The 22,553-nt window shown below is 42.6% G+C and overlaps 2 protein-coding genes across 2 annotated transcripts in view; one reads left to right on the top strand and one right to left on the bottom strand.

Annotated features, from left to right (window-relative positions):
- MAP3K15 (mitogen-activated protein kinase kinase kinase 15) overlaps positions 1–22,553 on the top strand; it is a 153,190-nt gene that overhangs the window by 95,936 nt on the left and 34,701 nt on the right. Inside the window, exons 7-13 of the mRNA XM_055438529.2 lie at positions 693–863; positions 4,999–5,111; positions 5,574–5,733; positions 9,183–9,333; positions 10,174–10,281; positions 18,289–18,338; positions 20,414–20,509. Of these exons, the coding sequence (XP_055294504.2) occupies positions 693–863; positions 4,999–5,111; positions 5,574–5,733; positions 9,183–9,333; positions 10,174–10,281; positions 18,289–18,338; positions 20,414–20,509 (849 nt within the window). The remainder of the gene's footprint in view (positions 1–692; positions 864–4,998; positions 5,112–5,573; positions 5,734–9,182; positions 9,334–10,173; positions 10,282–18,288; positions 18,339–20,413; positions 20,510–22,553) is intronic.
- On the bottom strand, positions 14,321–14,715 carry LOC148773237 (protein BEX3-like). The gene has a single exon (XM_088834346.1). The coding sequence runs from the start codon at positions 14,633–14,635 to the stop codon at positions 14,327–14,329; it is 309 nt and encodes a 102-aa protein (XP_088690472.1). The 5' UTR covers positions 14,636–14,715; the 3' UTR covers positions 14,321–14,326.

Genomic DNA, 22,553 nt, shown 5'->3' with positions numbered 1-22,553 from the left:
TTTTAATATTTCACAGCCACAAACTCAAAAGATATTTTGTGGCAAAAAAATTTAACAGCTATCTAAGGAATCCATTTCTTGTGTATAAAATGAAAATTTTACCATATAATGTACTAATAAAGAAGACTGTGGTGTGTGAATATATAAATAATTTCTGATTCTGATGAGTATAACAGGAATTACTGGTGGGGTCATTCCCTGTTTGAGAATGGCAAGACATTTCAGGTCAAGAAATGCCAAGATATATTTCTAAATTCATCTTGGCTTTCTGAATTTGGGGACCGTGCCTCTTTTCCAAAGGAACCTTGTGTCAGACTTTCTCATCCTCATGATTCAGGCTTAGCTTCTGAAATCTTTACTCTCCATCCAGCAACAGGAGGATGCCATATTATTTTTTTTATGTCTTTCCAAATACATTTATCTGCATATACTTTCATCCACAGTCTAGGTCTAACTTAGAAAAGATCAGGTAAGGACTGAGTTTGATTTAATGAGACTTACTGGTGTGGATCTTAAGCACTTGTTTCATTTGAATATGAGAAATGAAAGATCATTTAAATTTTTTTCCTGTTAAAGTGCAGCATCCTTGAACCAGCCTTTCACAGAATGAATGCATATATAGATATAGACATAGATATATACACTCCATGTCTTGAGTCAGACGTTTGTCATCTTATCACTGAATCTTTCAGGAGAAACAGCGCAGGTGATCGTGAGAAGGCCCTGCAAATCATGCTCCAGGTTCTGCAGTGCTGTGACCACCCGGCCCCCGACATGTTCTGCCTCTGTGGGAGGATCTACAAGGACATCTTCTTAGATTCGGACTGTGAAGATGATGCCAGCAGGGACAGCGCCATCAAATGGTAAACCGGCCGCCTTCATCAGTAACATGTGCATCTTTGCAAAGAATAGAATTGCACAAGCTCAGGGTCCAGGTCTTTTCCCTACATATGTGTATCTGCCTGTTTGCTGGCAGTAAGAAAGATGCCATACACGTGGTCTGGGAATTTCCAGATTCTTTTTTCCAAAAGGAAACCATTAGAAACAGGATTTTCTGCTGGTGACACTCTTCTCACAAGTTCACACATTTATAGGGGCAAGGAAGCTCAGCACCCTCCTTCCCAGCTCCTCCTTCCAGAACCTTGTTCCACCACCATCATGGCATTATCCTCTCAGTGAGCTGTTCATTTCTTATTCATTTATTCATTCAACAAATGTTTTCTGAGGGTTTACTGCATGCCAGGAACTCTTCTAGATGATGGGGATAAACAGTAGATCTGAAGCCACACCCTCATGGACCTTGCATCAGACAAACAAATACAGTAAAATAGAATATCAGCTGATGGTGAGGGCTTTGAGGAAAAGTTAACCAGGGACAAGGGAAGGGAGGGTTGGGAGTTGTCAGCAGTTCTATATAGGATGCTCAGTGAAGGTGAATAAAGTATAGGTGGTGAGGAAATGAGCCTTGCAGATAACTGTGTTCCAAAAGTGGGGTGGAGGACAGCAAGAACAAGAGCTGAGGGGGGTCTCCTCAGCAAAGACCCTGAGGAGGAAGCGTGCTGAGTATGTGCAAGGATGAAGAGGGAGGAGCAAGGGGGAGAGTGGCAGGAAATGCAAAGGAAGACTGTTTTACTCAGAGTGAGATGATAGAGTGCTAGAACGTTCTGAGCAGGAGTGACAAGATCTGGGCTGCATTTTAATCAGAGGACTCTACAGTTATGCAAAGAATACATGTTAGAGGGTGTGTCAGCTATCATTTACTGCATGACAAGCATCTCCAAAACCTAGTGGCTTAACCCAAGGGTTTATGATTTCTCATGATTCTGTGGATTGCCCAGGCAGTTCCTCTGCCGATTCTAGTCCTGAAGTGCTGAACTCATTCCTAAGGTTGTAGTCATCTGGAGAGTCAGCAGGGCTGAAAGGTCCAGGATGGCCTCAGTCACATGTGACAGCTGGTGCTGGCTGTTGGTAGGAGCCTCCATTCTCTAGCAGTAGTTTTAGTCCTGCAAGACCAGCTCCCTTACATATAGACAGCATTCTAACAGATTGAATGTGGAAACCAGAAAGCTTCTCAAGGGTCAGGAACTCTTACAAGGTCAGTTCTGCCATATGTTCTTGATCAAAGCCAAACTCATGGTCAGCCCAGATTCAAAGGGGTAGAGACACAGATGCCACCTGTGAGAGGGAGACATGACAAAGGCATGTGCTTAGTGGTTTGGCAGGGGGTTGTGGCTATTAAGCAACCTACCACGTGGATGAGGGCTGACACAGAGAACAGTCAGAACCTCAGAGAAGAGCTGATGGTAGCTTGAACCAGAGTAGTAATGAAAACAATGAGATGTCAGAACCTGAGTGTATTTCAAGATAGAGCAAAGAGCCTACATCTTCCATTTCCGTCACAAGAGCTCTTGGTACCGCTGTTTGGCCTCATTTGACTCTGACTGCTCCCTTTCCCCCTCCTTTTTGTTTTCCTTCTGTACAGATTGGACTTTATCCTCTCCCCTGTCCTCTCCATCTGCGCTGTTCCCTGGCAATCCCATGCACTCCCACACCTTGGACTGTAGTCAGTCTCCAGCCCAGCCCCTATCCTAAGCTTTGGCCCCACGTTGCCCCACTCTTTGCTTACCTATTCTTTCAAGCTGGTATTTAAGACTCAACATGTCTAAGACTGAAATTATTCCCTTCTCTCCATAAGGGATGGTTTCCATTGTCTTGCTCTTTTAGCACCATTCTTTAGCCTTCTCTGCATGCACTTTGGCTTAATGTTTGGTGACTTTCACTTACTTATCTCCCCATACAGTCATTTCCCAATTTCAGCCCTTCTGTGAGCTTTCCCTTCCTCCCTAACCATCCTTTCCCATCAACGCCACCCTCAGTTGGTGCCATTTTTTTTTTTTTTACTTTCTTGCCAGGAATGTTCTAACAGTATCCCAGGTAAGTTCTCTGCTTGGTGTCTGTAAAGTCTATCCTTCATAGATTAATAGCTTACTTTTCCTGAAGCTCAAAGACCCAAAATACTTCTTCACTCCCTACTAAATACAACTTCAAACTTGTAGATCACCATGCTGGGTGCTCTGCAGACTTTCTTCAACCTGCCCCTAGCCCTGTTTGTCACTACTTGATATATGTCCACATAAACTGGAGTTCCTTAGGAGCTCCCCGAACTCCTATCTCTGCTCCTGCCATTTTCTGTGCTGGGGATTTCCTTTCTAAATCGCTGCTGTTACAATTCTGTCCATCTTCATGCCACATCTCAAGCCTCTGTCTCCTGTGAGTCCCTCTAGATGGATTTGTGTGGTTTTAGGTTATTTGCCACACTCATGAAAATTAGTATTTTCACTAATGTGTGTAGATCTTATGACCTCTTACATGGTATAGGTTCTTATAGGGTAGGGACCTTCTTTTAGTCTTAGTTAATCCCCAAGAAGTACCCAGTGCACTGCATGGTCAAGAGGAATCACTCGGGGTGTTGAAGGGAAGGGAAACAGAGGAAAATAATTGGCAGGGGCAAAATAGGAAGCTGTGTTCCCACCACCGTGGCCAGGAATTCAACCCCCAGGTCAGGAAATGACTACCTTGTGGCTCCTTCAAGGAAGTCATCAGAGCCCTCTCCATGCAGTTCAGAAGGTAGTGCTGTGGGTACAGGAGCACGTGAAACTTAATCCTCTGGTCAAGGCATGTTGGCTCTGGTGAGGCCATGGGGATCATCTCGCTCTTAGAGATGTGGAACGTGAGGCTCAGGGAGGCAGGGGGCCAGTCCAAGGTCATGGGGCTGGACAGACACAAATCTGGGACTGCAGTCCTAACTCCGAATTAGAGACTTGTCTGTCCCCAAGCTGGGCCTGTTTGGTTTGTGGATAAGAAGCATAGAGAAATCACCCTCTCTGCCCTCTTCCCAGATAGCTTTCCATAATAAAAGGAAATGGAAAAAAAAAGTCACATATAGTAGGATATGGAATTTAAAATCCCCAAAACATACCCGGAGTGGGAGGGAGAGAGGGTTCAATTTTATTGAAATTTTGTTGACTGGGGTTGGAAGAACTTTCTTGATGTCCTCGGCTGCACTTGAGGGTACTTGTATCATGCCACACAGTTCACAGAATCAGATTTTAACTGATTTCATGACATGATCAGATTTAACTTATAAGTTCTGCCTTTCACAATGAATGTTTTGTTGGTGCTTAATCCTCCTGTTGTCACATGAGTGGTAAAATCACTCCTGGTTTACAAAAAGACATTTTTGTGTCATTACTTCATTGATCATATTATTTATTCCCTGATCTTGATATTCATACTTGATCATGGAAGAGAAATACATTTTTTATGTGTCAACAAGCGATAAATAAGAAAATTTTAAATGGCATGGTGAACCTTTCAGTGTAAAAATGGCACTCACAGTTTAGGGTCTTTTTCTTTATCCTAATGTAAACCATCACTGCCCCTTCTCTCACTTTATGCCACTGTTCTTTGGGATCCAACATTTTGGCAGAACTGCTTCTTACATGAAAAAATAATTCCATTTTGTGATACAAACAAACAGACGGCCTACAGAGAAAGGACCTATACCTGTTGAGATTTCCGTAGAATAAAAAATGTTCAGTGTGCAAATGGAGTATAACTTTAAAAATGATATCTTGACATTGTGGCTCACTTTAGGGGTAGAATTATAATAAGTCTTAAATTTCTTTTGTACACTTTAATGTACTTTCCTTATTTTATGCAATGATCACAGCTTTTCTCTAAAAGCTATAAATCTGATGAAGAAAGATTTTAAAACTCGCTAGTGCTATTGTGTTGCTATTATGACATTTTTAAGAATCTATCTGATTGGTGCATGTAGCTATCTGTAAAGATGGGCAGGGAGGGGCAAAGAGTAGGAAAACAAATCAGAATAGTAAAAATTTCCATGATAAGTTTGATATGTGCTATTATTTACACTTTTTTCTTCTATTATAATAAGCTGATATAAAGCGAGTTTCGGTGCTTCTATAATTACAGGTATCGCAAAGGGTTTGCACTCCAGCCATCTCTTTATTCAGGAATCAACCTTGCAGTATTGCTGATAGTTGCTGGACAACAATTTGAAACTTCCATGGAACTGAGGAAAATAGGTAAAGCTGTTCATGACCGCACATGTTGATATGCTTTGACAACACAAGTCCAGCATTCAAAATTATGCTCAAATAACCAGCATTAGGGGACTCCCTGGCAGCTCAGTTGTAAAGAATCTGCCTGCCAATGTAGGAGATGTGAGTTTGACCTCTGGATTGGAAAGATCCCCTGGAGAAGGAAATGACAACCCACTCCAGTATTCTTGCCTGGGAAATTCCATGGACAGAGGAGCCTGGCAGGCTATAGTCCATGGAGTTGCAAGAGTCAAACAGAACTTAGTGACTAAACAACAACAAACACAACCAGCATTATATTGCAGAAGGAACAGTTACTCTCTGATAGCACACGTGAGGCTGCAGCCCAAATACAATGCCCAGTTTCTCCTCTATCTGAAGGCTTACATGATGTGATAGAAACTAGCAAGATTTGTCTTAACTTTATCTACACTTCAAATTATTCAGGTGTCCGGCTGAACAGTTTGTTGGGAAGAAAAGGGAGCTTGGAGAAAATGAACAACTACTGGGATGTAGGTCAATTCCTCAGTGTCAGCATGTTGGCCAGTGATGTTGGGAAGGCTGTCCAGGCAGCAGAGAGGTTGTTCAGACTGAAACCTCCCGTCTGGTGAGTCATGACTGTGCATTTTTATCACCCATGTCAATATCTAGTCTTGTTCTGAAAAGTTAACCCAGGAGGAAAAGGTGTGAATGCAAAAAACAGTAACAACTGATGTGTTTTTCCTTCTGAATCTTCATTAAAGCGAAGTTAAGGCAGAAAGTCTCACCTGGTTTTATGTGAAGGGAGGGAAAAACAGACAGACCCCCCACATAGAATATATCCTTACATGCTATGTCTCCAAGACAAAACTCTCAGTTCTGTTAGTTTTTTCAGATCATGTAGGTTCTCAAGAGCAGAGCATTCTTGGGTACCAGTCCATATTGTGCATTTGTGAGAAAGCAGATAGTAAAGCTCAAAGTACACCAAGTAAATGATTTTCATCACAAATGGAGCGAACTAAAACACCCATCATAGATGTGGTCAGGAAAATGGAAGCCCAGCAGTGCCTATAGTTAGCTCATTATGCAGCCATTAAAACGTGCAAGAAAGAATACTTGGAGACATGGAAATGTGTTCATGGTTTATCATTGAATAAGAAAAACCAGATGCAGCATGTATTTGTTTCTATCAGTGACATTATCAGAATCACCTGTGTTGATTTAAAACAGATTGCCAGGCCTAACCCTTAGGATTTCTGGTTCAGAGGGTATAGGGTCGGGCCTGAGAATTTGCATTTAGAAATTACAAGCTGATGCTGCTGGCCTGGGGGCCACACTTTGAGAACTACTGTTCTATATGGACTCATTTTCATTAAAAACCTCTGTTTCATATGTGACTTGGAGGAGGGTCTGGGAGAGTCGGGCAATAGCTGATTTCCCAATAGACACTGAGCTCCGCTAGAAACATGGTTCCGCCATTGATTGCTATAGTTTCATAAAATCAATAGGTGCTCAGCAGATATTTGTATAATGAATAAATGATGAGTCATGAATTGTCCCAAAAATATTGAGAGTGGTTGTCTCAGGGAGGTAACCGATGAAGAAGTTTTGAATCTGCTTTTTAAATCTATCCTCTGATTTGTCTAAAATGCATTTGGATCACTTACATAATTAAAACATTATTGCTTCTAATGATCCATGTTTGTCTGTCCCCTTCTGTGTCTCCTCTCAGTCGGCCAATCTGGACTCTAGGGGATAGGAATTTCAGTGGCCATACCTAGGGTTGACTGTGTTTCCTCCTCATCTAGACGACTTAAATTTGATCCTGAAACCCTATGAACTTCTTGAGAGTTTTCTGAGGCTGAGGGAACACAGAGGTAGGCTGAGCTTGCAGCTCTCCTGCAGTGCCCGCTATTTGAAGCACTCTAGTGTTACGGTGTATTGCTGCATCTGAGGCAGGCAGGGCTGACTCTCTGGAGATGAGCTCTGAGGCTTGAATACATTCCCATTACATCAGAACCTGGACTGACTTACAGTGTTCATACCTATTGTGTGATCAAGACTACCCTGAAGTTCATGATTTGCTCAAAGAATTCATAGAATTCAGAAAAGCTGTTATACCTGTGGCAGTGGTTTATTGCAGTAAAAGTATACAGATTAAAATCAGCAAAGACAAGAGGCACTTAGGGCAGGGCTCAGGGGAGACCACAAACAGGCAGAACAGTTGTCCTTTTCTACTGGAGTTGTATGTGGTTGTCGTTACTTAGTTGCTAAGTCGCCTCTGACTCTTTGCTACCCCAGGGACTGTAGCCCGCCAGGCTCCTCTGTCCATGGGATTTCCCAGGCAATAATACTGGAGTGGGTTGTCATTTCCTCCTCCAGGGGATCTTCCTGACCAGGAGTTGAACCCTCATCTCCTGCATTGGCAGGTAGCTTCTTCACTGCTAAGCCACCAGGAAAGCCCAGTGGAGTCATGTGGACAGTGCTTAACTCTCTCAGCAGTGATGTATGACAACATGTACAAATTATTGTTGACCAGGGAAGCTCACTGAGCCTTGTTGTCCAGGGTTTTTATTAATTGTTTTTAAAAATAATTTTATTTATTTTTGATTGTGCTGGATCTTCGCTGCTGTGCGGATTCTTCCCTAGTTGTGGTGAGTGAGGGCTACTCTCTAGTTGCAGTGCCCCGGGTTCTCCTGTTGTGGAGCTCAGGCTCTAGGCTCACGGACTTTAGTAGTTGTGGTTCCTGGGCTCTAGCACACACAGTAGTTGTGAATCATGGGCTTAGTTGCTCCTCTGCATGTGGGATCTTCCCACACCAGGAATCAAACCTGTGTCTCAGTTTTGATCCTGTGTAAAGAATCTGCATTGGCAAGCAGGCAAATTCTTTACCACTGAGCCACCAGGGAAGTCCCAGGGTTTTTATTGAGGATCAGTTATGTAGGCATGAAGCATGCAGGTAGCTGACCTGAGTCCCCAGCCTCTCCAGAGATCACACTGATACAACATGGCCCAAGGCCTCCACCATGAATCATAATGTTAGTGTAGACTAGCTGGCCTGGCACAAGGCCAAATGTGGACAAAGACTCTTATCAGGCAGGATATCCCAAGGGCTTAGACCTGATGCTTCAGAAGCCAGTCAAAGACCAGACCTTTCTTTGGAATATGTAGTTTGGAAACCCAGGCCTGCCAAGTTAATCCTTCACAACACTGTACCTTCCCAGGATAGCTCCAGACTTTATCCTCAAAGGGCAAAATAATGCTCTGACACTATCAGTGTAACCACCTCGCCTCAACCCCATTCCCTACCAGAGAGGAGACCGCCACTGCCTGGCAGCTATGTTTAAAAGGTTCAATTTGCCTAAAGATAGTAAAGATGTGGTAAGATGGAAGACCTCATAAATTAAAGATCCACCGGGTCAGATTTGATTTTTTTTTAAAGAGACCTTGAGTTTAATATTAGTAATGGCCAGTGGTCAAAGAGGAAATAGGGTAGGATGGAAACTGGCCTGGCTATAGAAGAGAAACATGAGGGATCCTTTCAGATGGAAATTTTTTCTATCTTGACTGTGTCGATGTCAATATCCTGATTGTGATACTGTTCTAGAATTTTGCATGATGTTATGATTGGTATAAACCACGCCAAGGATACATGGGATCTCCTTGTATTGTTTCTTACAACTATATATAAATCTATAAGTGTCTTGTTAGAAAAGAAAAAGACACTCAGTTTGAAATTTTGTCATTTTGCAGTTCCTTTGAACTTCAAACCACTTGCTCTTGTTAATTAAGATAGCAAATGTTTGCCAGTCTTTGTGCTTTGAACAAGATGTACCAAAATTGAGGTCTAGCCCAATGTTAGTAAAAAAGGCATGTTCTATGATTTTGTTGGACAAGTTTATTTTGCTCCATTTGGGTTTCTTATAATTAAGTATGTGGCTGCCAAATGATTAAGAAGTACCTGCTATGCAATATGAATTTAAGAAATAAAGCTTTGGTGAAACTTCTTTTAAAGAGAGGAGGATTGAATACTGTTTCCTTGGAAATCTAATTTATTGGGACTTGTGGTCTTTCCAGGTACCTGCGGTCATTAGTTCAGAACTTGTTGTTAATTCAGCGTTTCAAGAAACCCATTATTGAACATTCACCCAGGCAAGAACGGCTGAACTTCTGGCTAGATATAATTTTTGAGGCAACAAATGAAGTTACTAATGGACTCAGATTTCCAGTAAGAAATGCTAAATCTTGACAATAAAATAAAAAAGAAAGTGGGTTTGGTACTATCAAATTATTGAATACTCTGAAAGGAAGAAAACTTTAGAATAATTGAAAATGTTAAGAGATTCATCAATCTTATGCAAAGTCAGCCAGTGAGAGATCAACTCACTAGAAAAGGTTGGCTATATCCTTTAAAATAGTGCTTCTCAATTAGGAGTGATTTTTTTCCCCAGAGGACATTTAGCAATGTCTAGAGACAATTTGGTTGTCATGGCTGTGGGGAAGATTTTGCTACTGGCAGCTAGTGGGGTGGAGGCCAAGGATGCCACTAAACCTCCCACAAAGACGAGACAGCTCCCTGCCCCCAACACACAATTCCCCAGCCCCAAATGTTCAGTGTTGCGGGGGGAGAAACTCCATTCCACAACAGTGCAGCGCTAATAGTAAAATTGTGGAGTTCACTGCTCCTCTCCTCCTCTCCCTCAGCGCAATAAAATGTAACTCATGGACTGTCACTTCATTCTGCATGCTCTTGCATTGTTTGCAGACTTTGGTACCTACCTGTGGCTCCTCCAGTTTACTTCCTCATTTCTCTCAAAAACTGTAGCCTTGCTTGTTCTTCTCTGTGACCTCCTCGGCAAGCTGTTCTTGGCCACTCCATCTAATAAACAAGTGCCTCCCCCACCCCACCATTATTCTTCCTTATTTTGTGTATGTTCCCTTACTGCATATCCACCAGTAGGTGCCCAGAGAGGGTCTGCGGAGGCCAGAGCTCCCCACTTGCTCACTGGGCAGGGTGAGCTCTGCGACGTGTTCCCGTGCATCACCGGAATCTGTTCTGTTCTTCTAGGTTCTGGTGATAGAACCAACCAGAGTCTACCAGCCTTCTTATGTCTCCATAAACAGTGAAGCTGAGGAGAGGACCGTTTCTCTATGGCATGTCTCACCCGCAGAAATGGTAAGAGAACAATCATAAACAGCTCTCTGTTTATTCTGTATCATTTAATTGAAACTTCAGTTTTCATGTAGGAGAGTTAACTATATTGTAGTACTTGAAAGAACAGGCACCTGTGCTTAACTTCTGAGTGACAGAAGTATATGAGAGAGTGTAATCACAGTTGGAAAAAGGAAGCAAGGTATTTATGTGTGTGTGTGTAATTTGTATTATATGGTACCTATATGTGTATATGTGTGTGTATATATGAATGAATGAAAACTTGTTGATAAAGAAGTTAAAACATGAGGACGTGGATAAGGAATAAAGTAAAAATCCCTTCAGATCCCCAAACCTGTTCTGTGTTCCCACCAGTGATGATTTGATGGGTGTCCATGTATACTTTTCTCTAAGCTCAGTTATATATGTATACTGTGTGTGTACATATGTCCGTCATGTACATAATACACAGACAGCGTGAGAAGCATTTGCATTAAAGTGAGATCACGTGGCGAGATGTGTTACTTTGCATCACCCTTTTTAAGTGATGCATACACCATGGAGAGTTTTCATGTGGCGCACGGTGATCCATGTGATTTTTTAAAGTGTAAAATCCCCTATATTCCCATGTCACAGTGGTGCGTTTCTGAGTATTCCTGAGCCATAGTTTATTTTACCACTTTGCTGCTAATGCACACTTCGGTTTCAGTTTTGCATTCTAGCCTATTGTAAATACGCTGGTGCACATCCTGGCGGTTACATCCTACCATGCACATGTAGATTTTTCAGGAGCAAAGAGTCCCAGAATTGGACCTGCTGGATTCAAGACTACATATGTTCAAAATTCAATAGCTACTGTCCAACTTGGACCATTCCCATTCATACTCAACACCAGCAATGCAGGAGAGAAAACATTTTCGTTGCCCCTTAAAGATATTACACAAATGCTGGGCCAAGCCTCATGTTTTGTTTCATGAGGTATATTTTCATCTCTGTGTGTCTAAAGTACTTCATTATAGTTTTTCTTTAATAAAATATTTTTTAGTAATAAGTAGCACCTTTGTTAAGCTCATTAGATAGATCTGTTTTCTGTCTTTGTTTCCATGGAGTTGGGGGAGAGTTCTGCCTTCAACTTGGCAAGGAAGGATTTCCACCCACCACCCACCCCTGGAAACGAGAGTGTAAACAATTATGTCTTAATAGTTTTTTTAAAAAAAGCTGTATCTTCAAAAATAGAACATCAGAGAATAAGAAGAGTTTCAAAGTCATACTAGAAACTCTTTATCAGAAATAGTCGTGATACAACAACTTTCCATTGTTCAGTGGGTATAAAGTTTTAGTTATGCTGGATAAAGAAGTCACAGAGAGCTGGCATACAGCACAGTGGCTGTAATTAACAGTATGGGGTTGTACACTTCCAAATTTGTTAAGAGGATAAATACCATGTTGTGTGGTCTTACCACACACACACACACATAAAAACACCCCCAAAGCCCTACTTATGTTCCCTCGTCCAGGTTCCACTGCCAGGAAGCCCCGTCTCCTCGGTGCTGGGATTCTTGTGCTAGATACCAACCTTGCTTATATTCTTTGTGTCATTGATGCCACTGTGATACAGGAAAATTTTAAAAATCCTGATCTGTAATCTCGCTATTCCATTGATAGAGGTAGCAAAACACGTCATATTTTTAAATTAATATTTTATGGAATATAATTGATTTACAGTGTTGTGTTAGTTGCAGGTGTACAGTGCAGTGAATCTGTTGTATGTATAGATATGTCCACACTTTTTTAGGTTCTTTTCCCATGTAGACCGTTACAGAGTATTGAGTAGAGTTCCACATGCTGTTCAGTGGGGCCTTATTTATATCTGTTTTATATATAGTAGTGTATATGTGTCAATCCAGTCTTCCAATTTATCTCTCCTCCCCCCACCCTTATCTCTCAGTAACCATAAGTTTATTTTCTACAAATGTAACTGTTTCTGTTTGGTAGATAAGTTCATTTATAGCCTGTTTTTATATTCCACATATGAGTGATATATATTTGTCTTTCTCTGTCTGGCTTACTTCACTCAGTATTACAACCTCTAGGTCCATGTTGCTGCAAATGGCATTATTTCATTCCTTTTAATGGCTGAGAAGTATTCCATTGTATATATGTACCACATCTTCTTTATCCATTCCTCTGTTGATGAACATTTAGGTGGCTTCCATGTCCTAGATATGAGAAAGAGTGCTGCAGTGAACACTGGGGTGCATGTGTCTTTTTTAAAATTTTTTTAAAAAATTATGTGTTTAATTTTGGCTGTACTGGGTCTTCATTGCTGTACATGGGCTTTCTCTAGTTGCAGCAGGCAGGGGCTACTCTGTAGTTGTGGTCTGAGGGCTTCTCGTTGCAGTGGCTTCTCTTCTTGTGGAGCACGGGCTCTGGGGCATGTGGGCTTCAGGAGTGGCGGCTTGAAGGCTCTAGAGCACAGGCTCAGTAGTGGTGGTGTGGCCCAGTTACCCCAGGGCATGCAGAGTCCTCCTGTATCATGGATCGAATCCGTGCCCCCTGCATTGGCAGGCAGATTCTTAACCACTGGGCCACCTGGGAAGTCTGCATGTTGCTTTTTAAATTGTGTTCTCCAGATACATGCCCAGTAGCAGGACTGCTGGGTCATATGGTAGCTTTAGTTTTAGTGTTTTAAGAAACCTCCGTACTGTTCTCTGTAGTGGCTGTGCCAAGTTACATTCCCACCAACGCTGTAGCAAGGGCAAGGTTCCCTTTTCTTCACGCCCTCTCCAGCATGTATTGTTTGTAAACTTTTTGATGATGGCCATTCCAACAGGGTGTGGACACCTCATTATTGTGACAGATATTAATAGTTACAAAAAAAGCGGATCCTATTAAAGCGAGTCTTCATACTTTTAGAGCAAAAAGGTTTTGTTCTTGTGGAATTCTGTAAATGGTTGCAAGTCTTTAATGGAACTTTCCATTGGTACGTATAACATCTCACTAGTTGTAAATGTTTTGCTTTGTTTGTACATAGTCTGTAATAAGAAGTGGAAAGAACTATATAAGCAGCAAATGCTAGTTTTCCTTGACTGATGAAATGTTTTGCACAGTGCTTGGTAGTTGTCAGAGCAAATGTCTGAGAGAAATATAAATTGCCTTTTTTCTTTGAGAGGAAGGCTTTGCTTCTGCTTTCATTTACATTTTTGAAATTCTGCAGATTGTAAAAGCAAGCAGATTAGCCCAGAGTGAAATGATACTTCTCTACATGGATTTGCAGTTTTTCCCGGTGGGCTATGGGTGGTGGGAAGCGATCGCACACAGGCACATGTTCACCTGCAGACAGCACCACTGTACCATGAGATGAAGCTCTGGTTCATCAGCCAAGGATTCAGAAACTTAGGCTGGTGAATGTTTAACCACCAGCTCTCCAGGGGATGTGGGAGCAGAGGGCGATTTGTCGTGTTTACTGAGCTCTGTGGTGCAAATGCTCCCATCCTGGCCAGTTTCCAGCAACCATGGTCAAGTCACCACACACAGGGTTAGGAGGAGATGTGCAGAATTGGCCTCCCAAACTGGCGTGAGCTGTGCCCAGCACAGCAATTCAGGGGGACTGCACAGAGCAAGAACGAATGCAGTGGCTCCTCTTGGGCCCTGACAGATGCATCATGGCCCCATCACTGTCCACATGGGTAGGGGTGCTGGTTTTGGAAAGCTCTTTGGGGGGTGCTGTTTATACTTACATTAGTGACTGGAACATCTTACACAAAAAGTCAACGCTTTTAAGAATATCAACAAAGCCTATGCTTTCTTTTTTTTTTTTTGCTTTTTAATTACTTTATTAACTTCACATTTTTCCGTGCAAATGGGTGAAACTTTACTGTTGACAGAAACTTAGATTGGGTGCCAAGGCAATCTGCAATTAGAAGCTGGTAACACAGAACCCACCTGGCACATTCAAATTACATAAGGTTCACAGCAAACGGATCAGTAAAGGCATTATCAGGAAAATGCCAGGAAAAACAGAACAACACCGGAAATCACAGTATTAATCTCATGGAAATGGCAGGAGTCAAGGCATAAGGCAAAATTCATCATGATGGTCATGGTGATTAGAGAGCTCCCCCATAAGGATACGCAGACAATTCCTCAACTGCAGCTCCCTAAGTTTTCTCCTGATTTCTCTCATCTCCTCCATGAATATTTCCATATCGTCTCCCTCTCCACCCATCCCATCATTGACCTGCCTATTGGGTATGACCCATCGGAAATTAGGGGCAAGTCGGCGAGCCTGTCCCCGTCTATGATTTCTTTCTGGCTGGTGGCCTTCGCCCCCTCCCAAAGGGCGGTCTTCTTCTCCGTTCTGCACGGGTTGCTCCATTTCTTCGCTTTCCTGGGCCTATCCTCGCTGTCTCTTGCTCCTTCTGATCCTCGCCACGAGTGCGCCGCTGCCACACTTAGTTCGGCAGATCTGCAAAGGGCCAGGGTGGGGGCGGGAGGCCGCTGCAGCCTGGTGCTGGGCGCCTCCCGCCCCCGCGTTCCCTACTCCACCAACGCCCCTTCCCGGGCCTGGCCCCAAAGCCTATGCTTTTAACACAAAAAGCTCCCCTCCCCTCTGGGGGTAGGAGGGCAGAGGCTGAGTCAGCTCCTAGGGGATCCTGAAGGCACCCCATCTCTGACTTCCCGGCCCATTTCTCCAGAGCCCACCCTGGCTCTGCCTCCAGTGCATGCTTATTGGGGGCTTCAGACGCTGTGGAAAGCTAAAATTGTGAGTCTACTTCCTCATCATGGTTTGGTGAAATACCCCTCTCAGGAAGGACTAAGATGCTGCCGAGCAGGAAGCTCAGGGCAGGAGGACAGTCACAGCTGTCCTGACTGACCCGCCAGGACCCCGGGTCAGGAGCCATGCACCCAGGGTAGCTGTTGCTTTTGGGTCGACAGGAGTGACTGGGAACAGGGGTGTTAGTGGGGCTTCTGGGCTGCTGCTGAGGTTCTGTCTCTTGATGTAGATGCTAGTTACAGTGGGTATTCATTTTGTGGAAATTTGTTGAGATGATCACTGTACCCTTTTCTGAATGTATGTTGTATTTCAGCTTAAGAGTTTAGTCATAATTGAAAAAAAACCCTTGTAGTGACCTTGTTGATATTCCCAGATCATTACTGGATCCTGTGACTTTCCAGATAAAGCTCAAACTTTTTTTTAAGTTTTTTTTTAATGTGAACTATTTTTAAAGTCTTTATTGAGTTTGTTACAATATCACTTCTGTTTTATGTTTTGTTTTTTTGGCCCTGAGGCCTGTGGGATCTTAACTCCCTGACCAGGAATCAAACCCACACTCCCTTGCATTGGAAAGTGAAGTCTTAACTGCTGGATGGCTATGGAAGTCCCCTAAATTCAAACTCTTTTACCAAGTGTCAAGCGCCTGTATAACCCTGCCCCGCCTTGCTCCTCCTCCCTCTCCCCGACCCTCAGCCCAGCCAGACCATCATCCATCATTGCACAGGCCAAAGCTGGCCCTCTAGGGGTTCACATGTGCTCTTCTGTTATCTTTCTCCCTTCCTGGAATTCGTTCTTCCAATTACCCAAGTTCTAACTTCTGCAAAGGTGTCTCTAAGTACCCTTTCCCTTCTTGCACTGAATGTCTATTGGCTACCCAAATGTATCATGTACACAGTACGTCCTGTCTCATTTATCCACTTCCCAAAGTATCTACCCAACTGCTGGCAAGCCTGTGCTTGACTTCTGTATTTTTATATCCATAGGCCTACAAAGCGGGAACCCCCTCCAATGCCTGTTGGTAATGATATTAAGGGAAAGATGGGAGGTCTGTGTGTTTTACTTCTTAACCAGTGAATCATCCTCCCATATTGAGAAGTTCCCTAAAGCTACTCAGAGTAAACCTCCCATCTGGGAGTACTTTGAAAACTTGCGTGGCTGAGCTTTCTATATACATGCAGCCGCTTGCCAGTGTATGTGGGTCAGACAAGGTTCTCCCGAATCTGCCAGGGAGATTTCTATTTCTGTACCTGAATCCAGAGCAGACTCCTATTCTCCACCACTACTCTCTCTCAGTGACTCAGAACACACCTCTCCTTTGAAAGGCTTTCTACACAGATAGCTCTGTGATTGGCTTTCGTGTTTTCATCCACGTTCACATCTCTCGGTGATTCTCACACAGAGTGGTGGCTCAAGTCCTAATGATGGCCTCCAAAGGCTGCTCAGCCTGGCCTCCCCAGCCTGCTCTCTCACTCCCCTCCAGTCTCACTCCCCTCTGTGCTGGTCCCCAAACATACCAAGCACGCTGCTGCCTCAGGGCCTTTGCACTTACTGTTTCCTCTGCCTGGAACTGGCCCCCCACTTATCTGAATCATTCATTCTCTCACCCCCTTTAGCTTTCTGCTTGAAAAATCATGACTTCTTGCCCCACCTTACTGGCTTTTGCTGTGTTATTTGTCTTCATAGCACTTTTCAGCCTCTACCCAATTCTTCACTTACAATTTGATTTATTGCCTATCTATCTCCCCTCACTCGAATGTAAGCCCCGTGAAGACAGGGGTTTTGTCATTGCCTGTCATGTCTTCAGGGCTGGTACGTTGCATGGAGCATAGTAGGTGCTTCATCAACTTGTCTAAACCGTGCTTCTCCCATTGGGAACTGTCCTCCCAGGTGTGCCTGTTGCTATTGCTCTAGGACAGCAGGAAACTTGTCCCCTGACCGCTTGTGGCTGTTCTCCTGGACCATATGCTCATTCATTTGCCTCTCACTTCTCTGCGAGGCTTTGCTGGTGATTTAAGCCAGGGGTCCCCAACCTCCGGGATCTAATGCCTGACGATCTGAGGTGGAGCTGATGTAATAATAATAGAAATAAAGTGCACAATCAATGTAATGAGATTGAATCATCCCAAAACCATCCCTCCCACCCCAATCGTGGGGAAAAAAATGTCTTCCATGAAATTGGTCCCTGGTGCCAAAAAGGTTGGGGACCACTGTTGTATGGCATTCCTCAGGCTAACCAAATATATTTTCTTAGTTAAAATGGTTCTCTGTTGTATTGCTGTAGTAACCTGTGAGTCTTCTAAATCTGAGAATTCAGACATTCTTTCTGACGCTCAACTTTGTTTAAAGTTTAAGGGCAAGGGATGTTGGAGGAAGAGGACAGAGTTATGTATGTATTTCTTAAGTGCTTCTTGTACAGACTGAAATCCCAGTTAGTCTTTGTACTAATCATGGCAGGTTAGATACTACCAAATATCCCCCAAATGGAAACTAGCCCCCCAAATAGCACTTTATCTATGATGATAGAAGTTTATCTATGCCTCGTGTCATGTCTGGGTTGGCAGGGCTCCCATTGCATCTGGTAGTGGATGGGGAAGGAGAATGGAGAGAGGATTACTGTGGAGGTTTTATGAGCCAGGCCCACAGGTGGCACACTCTTGTTCGCATCCCACTGGTCAGAACTCCATCATATGACCACACCTCGCCACATAGGAAGCTGGGAAATGTAGTCTAGCCAGGTACGCAGGGGAAAAAGCTGCTAAGTCACTTCAGTCGTTTCCGACTCTGTGCAACCCCATAGACGGCAGCCCACCAGGCTTCCCCGTTCCTGGGATTCTCCAGGCAAGAACACTGGAGTGGGTTGCCATTTTTGATTAATACTGTCTGGTGTCTGCCACATTCTTGCCTCTCCAAACATCTTTGTCAGTCATTCAGCTTGGGTGGGCTGTTCCCAAACTTCTTTTAGAGTTTTCCTGGTATGTTGACAGAAAATGAAAGGCCACTCTCTGTGTACATACGGTGTGCCTATTGTTTCTCTTTCAAATTTAGATTGTTAGTTCTGAACTGGATTAGAGATACAGATGAATTTTTACAATATAGAAAATGTTTCTTGTGTTACAAGGTATGCAAACTGCTTTAGGTGCTAAATTCTACTGAAAGTGAAAAATAGCAGAAGTGATTCACCATACAATGAGACCAAAAATGATTCTTTACATGGAAAAGATCAAAATACTGACTTTTGTCCTTGAATCTTGCAGAAACAAATTCATGAATGGAATTTTACAGCCTCTTCCATTAGAGGAATAAGGTAAGAGCATAAGAGAAATGTAATTATTGTTTTAATACAAATAATGATGTTTTTATCACCTTAATGTTTCTATTTAGTTATAATATGTGATGTTCTCATTTTCAACAGAATCCAAAACAGACTTTTCTCATGCGTTGCCCTGCCCAAACTTGTTTATAATGTGCTGCTAGTAATGGCTTCTTGACTTGTTATAGCAGAGCAGCTGCTTTTGTATACAACAGACAAAGCTCTCTTGTCTCAAACTTATTTTAAAAATGAAGTTATGTGTGTAGAGAGAGAAAGTGTTTCTTCTTTAAACCAATGATGTTCAAGTGCTCAGAGACCCCCAGAACTGCAGCTGGGAGTTACATGGTAACTTGGCTCTCCTGGGCAGAGTAATGGAGCCAAGGGCATTGCTATTAGCAGGTGGGTAGTGCTGTGTATTCCCAGGAGAGGTCTGCCACTTGCTATTTGGTTCAGGAGTGGTGACCATTTGGGTCTGAACTGTGTGGCTGCACTCTGACCCTCCCTGCAAGCACGCCCAAGGGTGGGGGCAACTGTGGAGTAGATGTGAGTTCTAATCCTGCTTTTGCTGTTTGACCTTGAGAAAATCACTCAGCCTCTCTGGGTTTCGGTACCTTCATAGTTTCTCTGATTCTGAGACTACAGGCCACTGAATGAATCCCTGTTGCCTCTAGATGCAGCATGATCCTTTCCTAGATGTTGCTGTTGTTTAGTCTCCAAGTTGTGTCCCACTCTTTTGCGACCCCATAGACTGCAGCCCACCAGGCCCCTCTGTTCGTGGGGTTTCCCACACAAGAATACTGGAGCAGGTTACCATTTTCTTTCCCAGGGGATCTTCCTGACCCAGGGGTCAAACCCGCATCTCCTTCATTGGCAGGCAGGTTCTTTGGAGTAGTATTTATCTCACTTTTAAAGGGAGGGAAATAATTTAAGAACAGAGTCATGTGTTTGAATGACACTGCTCAGAAAATTTAAGAGAATTCAAAATGTGTTGAACATTCTCAAAAATGTACTACTCAGGAACTAAGTTGTATGTTAACATACAGTCAAGAACCTTCTGTTTGTACCATCTCGTAGAGATACCTCTTGCTGCCATTTCAGTCATCAACAGGGATGTGCAAAGGGCCTGGGGTGAACCAAACCCTGGAACCAATGTGACATGAACAGCATGTGTTAAGCATTCCCAATGCTATCCAAATAACTGTGGTAGTTCCTTTAAAGATTGGTTTTCAAAAGTTACTCATGTGTAACCTAGTTCTAATTCACTTTGAATCACCCTGTACTATGAATTGTGTCTACTTCTTGTCATGTAATCCATAACATGTAAGGGATGGTCAAAGAAGCTATGACTTCAGGAAGAGATGACTTGGAAAGAGCAAGATAAAGTGGCCTCATTTATTCAAAGGGCTAACCATAGAAGGGAATCTAGCCTTTTGCACAGTCTTTGGCACAGTGCAGGTAAAGAACTTTCTAGTTATGAAACCCATCAGGAGATGGACTATAATAATTTTCTGTCACTGGGGATTCCAGGCACGGTGATCTTTGCCTGTTTGAGAAGCTGTAGAGTCAGATCCAGGCCTTTGGTGTAGATGGACCAGATATCATTTAAAGGCCTTTCTTGAGCTAAGTGGCCATGTTTATTTCCGTTTGCTTTATGTGACCGCAGATGCTGTGTCATTTTTCAAGTCCAGAAATTTCTTTGATACCATAATAAATTATTTCACAGGTACCTTTTTTATGACCTTATAAACTCTTGAAGATAGAGACCATATTTTATTCCCCTTCTTGCTTCCCATATGCTTTGCTTAGCACTGAATATATAGTAAGTTCTTAAAGCATAATAAAGTCTGTCAATGAATACAGACTCAAACATAAGCAGGATTAAATGCCCCTCTGATTTAAATTTCATGGAGAAATTGGAGTCATTTTGGTGAGGGGGAGATTTGTTAAAACTGTAATGAAACTTTCAGATTTGTAAACTGGAAGAAAAGCTGTTACTAGATTTTTCTCCAACAATTTAAATTGATATCAAACTATATAAATAAGCATTCTTGTGTTTTGAAACTTTATAGCATATCCAAGTTCGACGAACGGTGTTGTTTTCTCTACGTCCATGATAATTCTGATGACTTTCAAATCTACTTTTCCACTGAAAACCAGTGCAGTAGGTGAGTTATAATCTGATTCAGATATTTTCAGTCTGATAACGGTGGGTCACATTTAAAGGGTCTCTGTTGTGAAAAGTATTTGCTATACTGTCTTCCCTGAAGTTTTATCTTCTAGGAAATAATTTTTACAGCTTTATTGAGATGTAATTCACACAGCATGCAGTTTTCTCATTTTAAATTGTACCATTTCATCTTTTTTTAGTATATTCACAGTTTTGCAGTCATCACCATAGTCTAATTTTAGAATATTTTCATCACCCCTAGAAGAAACCTAGTATCCATTAACAGTCTCTGCCCATTTCCTCTCAACTTAAACCTCCAATCTCAGTCCTGTACAGACCCTGAATCTACTTTCTGTCTTTATGAATTTGCCTATTTTTGATGTTTCATATATATATATATATAATCGTACAATATATGAGCTTTTGTGACTAGCATCCTCCTTTTTTCATAAAGTTTTCAAGTATCATCCATGTTGTAACATGATTCAGAACTTCATTCCTTTTTTGGTTGAATAATATTCCATTGTCTGGATATATTTGATTTGTCTGTTCATCACTTGAAAGGCATTTGGGTTATTTTCACTTTTTGGCTATTGCGAATAATGCTGCTATGAACATTCACATGCAGGTTTTCATGTGAACTTAATGTTTTAATTTCTCTTGGAGTCAGATTACTGGGTCTTACAGTAATTCTGTATTTAACTTTGAGGAACAGCCAGACTGTTTTCCTAATTGACATTCCCATCAGCAGCGTATGGGGGTTCCCAATACTTGCTGTTGTCTGTCCTTTTTATTGTAGCCATCATACTGAGTGTTAGGTAGAATCCCATTGTAGTTTTGTTTTGCATTTCCCTAACGACTAATAACTTTTCTTCCAAGGAGTAAGCGTCTTTTAATTTCATGGCTGCAGTCACCATCTGCAGTGATTTTGGAGCCCAAAAAAATTAAGTCCGTCACTGTTCCCACATATTAAAAAGCTGAAACATTACTTTGCCAACAAAGGTCCATCTAGTCAAGGCTATGGTTTTTCCACTAGTCATGTATGGATGTGAGAGCTGGACAATAAAGAAAACTGAGTGCCGAAGAATTGATGTTTTTGAACTGTGGTGTTGGAGAAGACTCTTGAGAGTCCCTTGGACTGCAAGGAGATCCAACCAGTCCATCCTAAAGGAAATCAGTCCTGAATATTCATTTGGAAGGACTGATGTTGAAGCTGAAACTCCAATACTTTGGCCACCTGATGCGAAGAACTGACTCATTTGAAAAGACCCTGATGCTGGGAAAGATTGAAGGCGGGAGGAGAAGGGGATGACAGAGGATGAGATGGTTGGATGGCATCACCGACTTAATGGACATGAGTTTGAGTAAACTCCAAGAGTTGGTGATGGACAAGGAGGCCTGGTGTGCTGCAGTCCATGGGGTCGCAAAGAGTCGGACACAATTGAGCGACTGAACAACTAATAATACTGAGCATCTTTTCAGGGTCTTATTAGCCATTTATGTATCTTCTTTGGAGAACTACCTACTCAAATTTTTTGCCGAATTAAAACAATTTTTTAACTTTTCATTTTGGAACATATTCAGACCTATTCAGTTCAGTTCAGTCGCTCAGTCGTGTCCGACTCTTTGTGACCCCATGGACTGCAGCACACCAGGCCTCCCTGTCCATCACCAACTCCCGGAGTTCACTCAAACCCACCTCCATCGAGTCGGTGATGCCATCCAGCCATCTCATTCTCTGTCGTCCCCTTCTCCTCCTGCCCCCAATCCCTCCTAGCATCAGAGTCTTTTCCAGTGAGTCAACTCTTCGCATGAGGTGGCCAAAGTATTGGAGTTTCAGCTTTAGCATAAGAATGGTTCAAAAAATAGTACAAAGAATTTTCCATGTTTCACTAAGAACGTCCCAGTGTTAATAACCATTTGTGACCACATTTGTTTTACATTCTCTCTGTAGACAGATGACTGTCTTGTTCTGAACTGTTGAAGAGTAAGTTGTAGACATGATGATCCATCACCTCTCAGTACTTGACTGCATGTTTTTC

Source organism: Moschus berezovskii, chromosome X (genome assembly GCF_049115385.1).
Source record: "Moschus berezovskii isolate FMDL1 chromosome X, NW_MosBer_1.0, whole genome shotgun sequence".
NCBI classification, from domain to species: domain Eukaryota; kingdom Metazoa; phylum Chordata; class Mammalia; order Artiodactyla; family Moschidae; genus Moschus; species Moschus berezovskii.
This window is presented reverse-complemented; position numbering and strand designations above follow the sequence as displayed.

Bases quoted from the DNA above. Each gene is read 5' to 3' on its own strand.
- LOC148773237 (XM_088834346.1), bottom strand. From the start codon at position 14,635: ATGGAGCAACCCGTGCAGAACGGAGAAGAAGACCGCCCTTTGGGAGGG.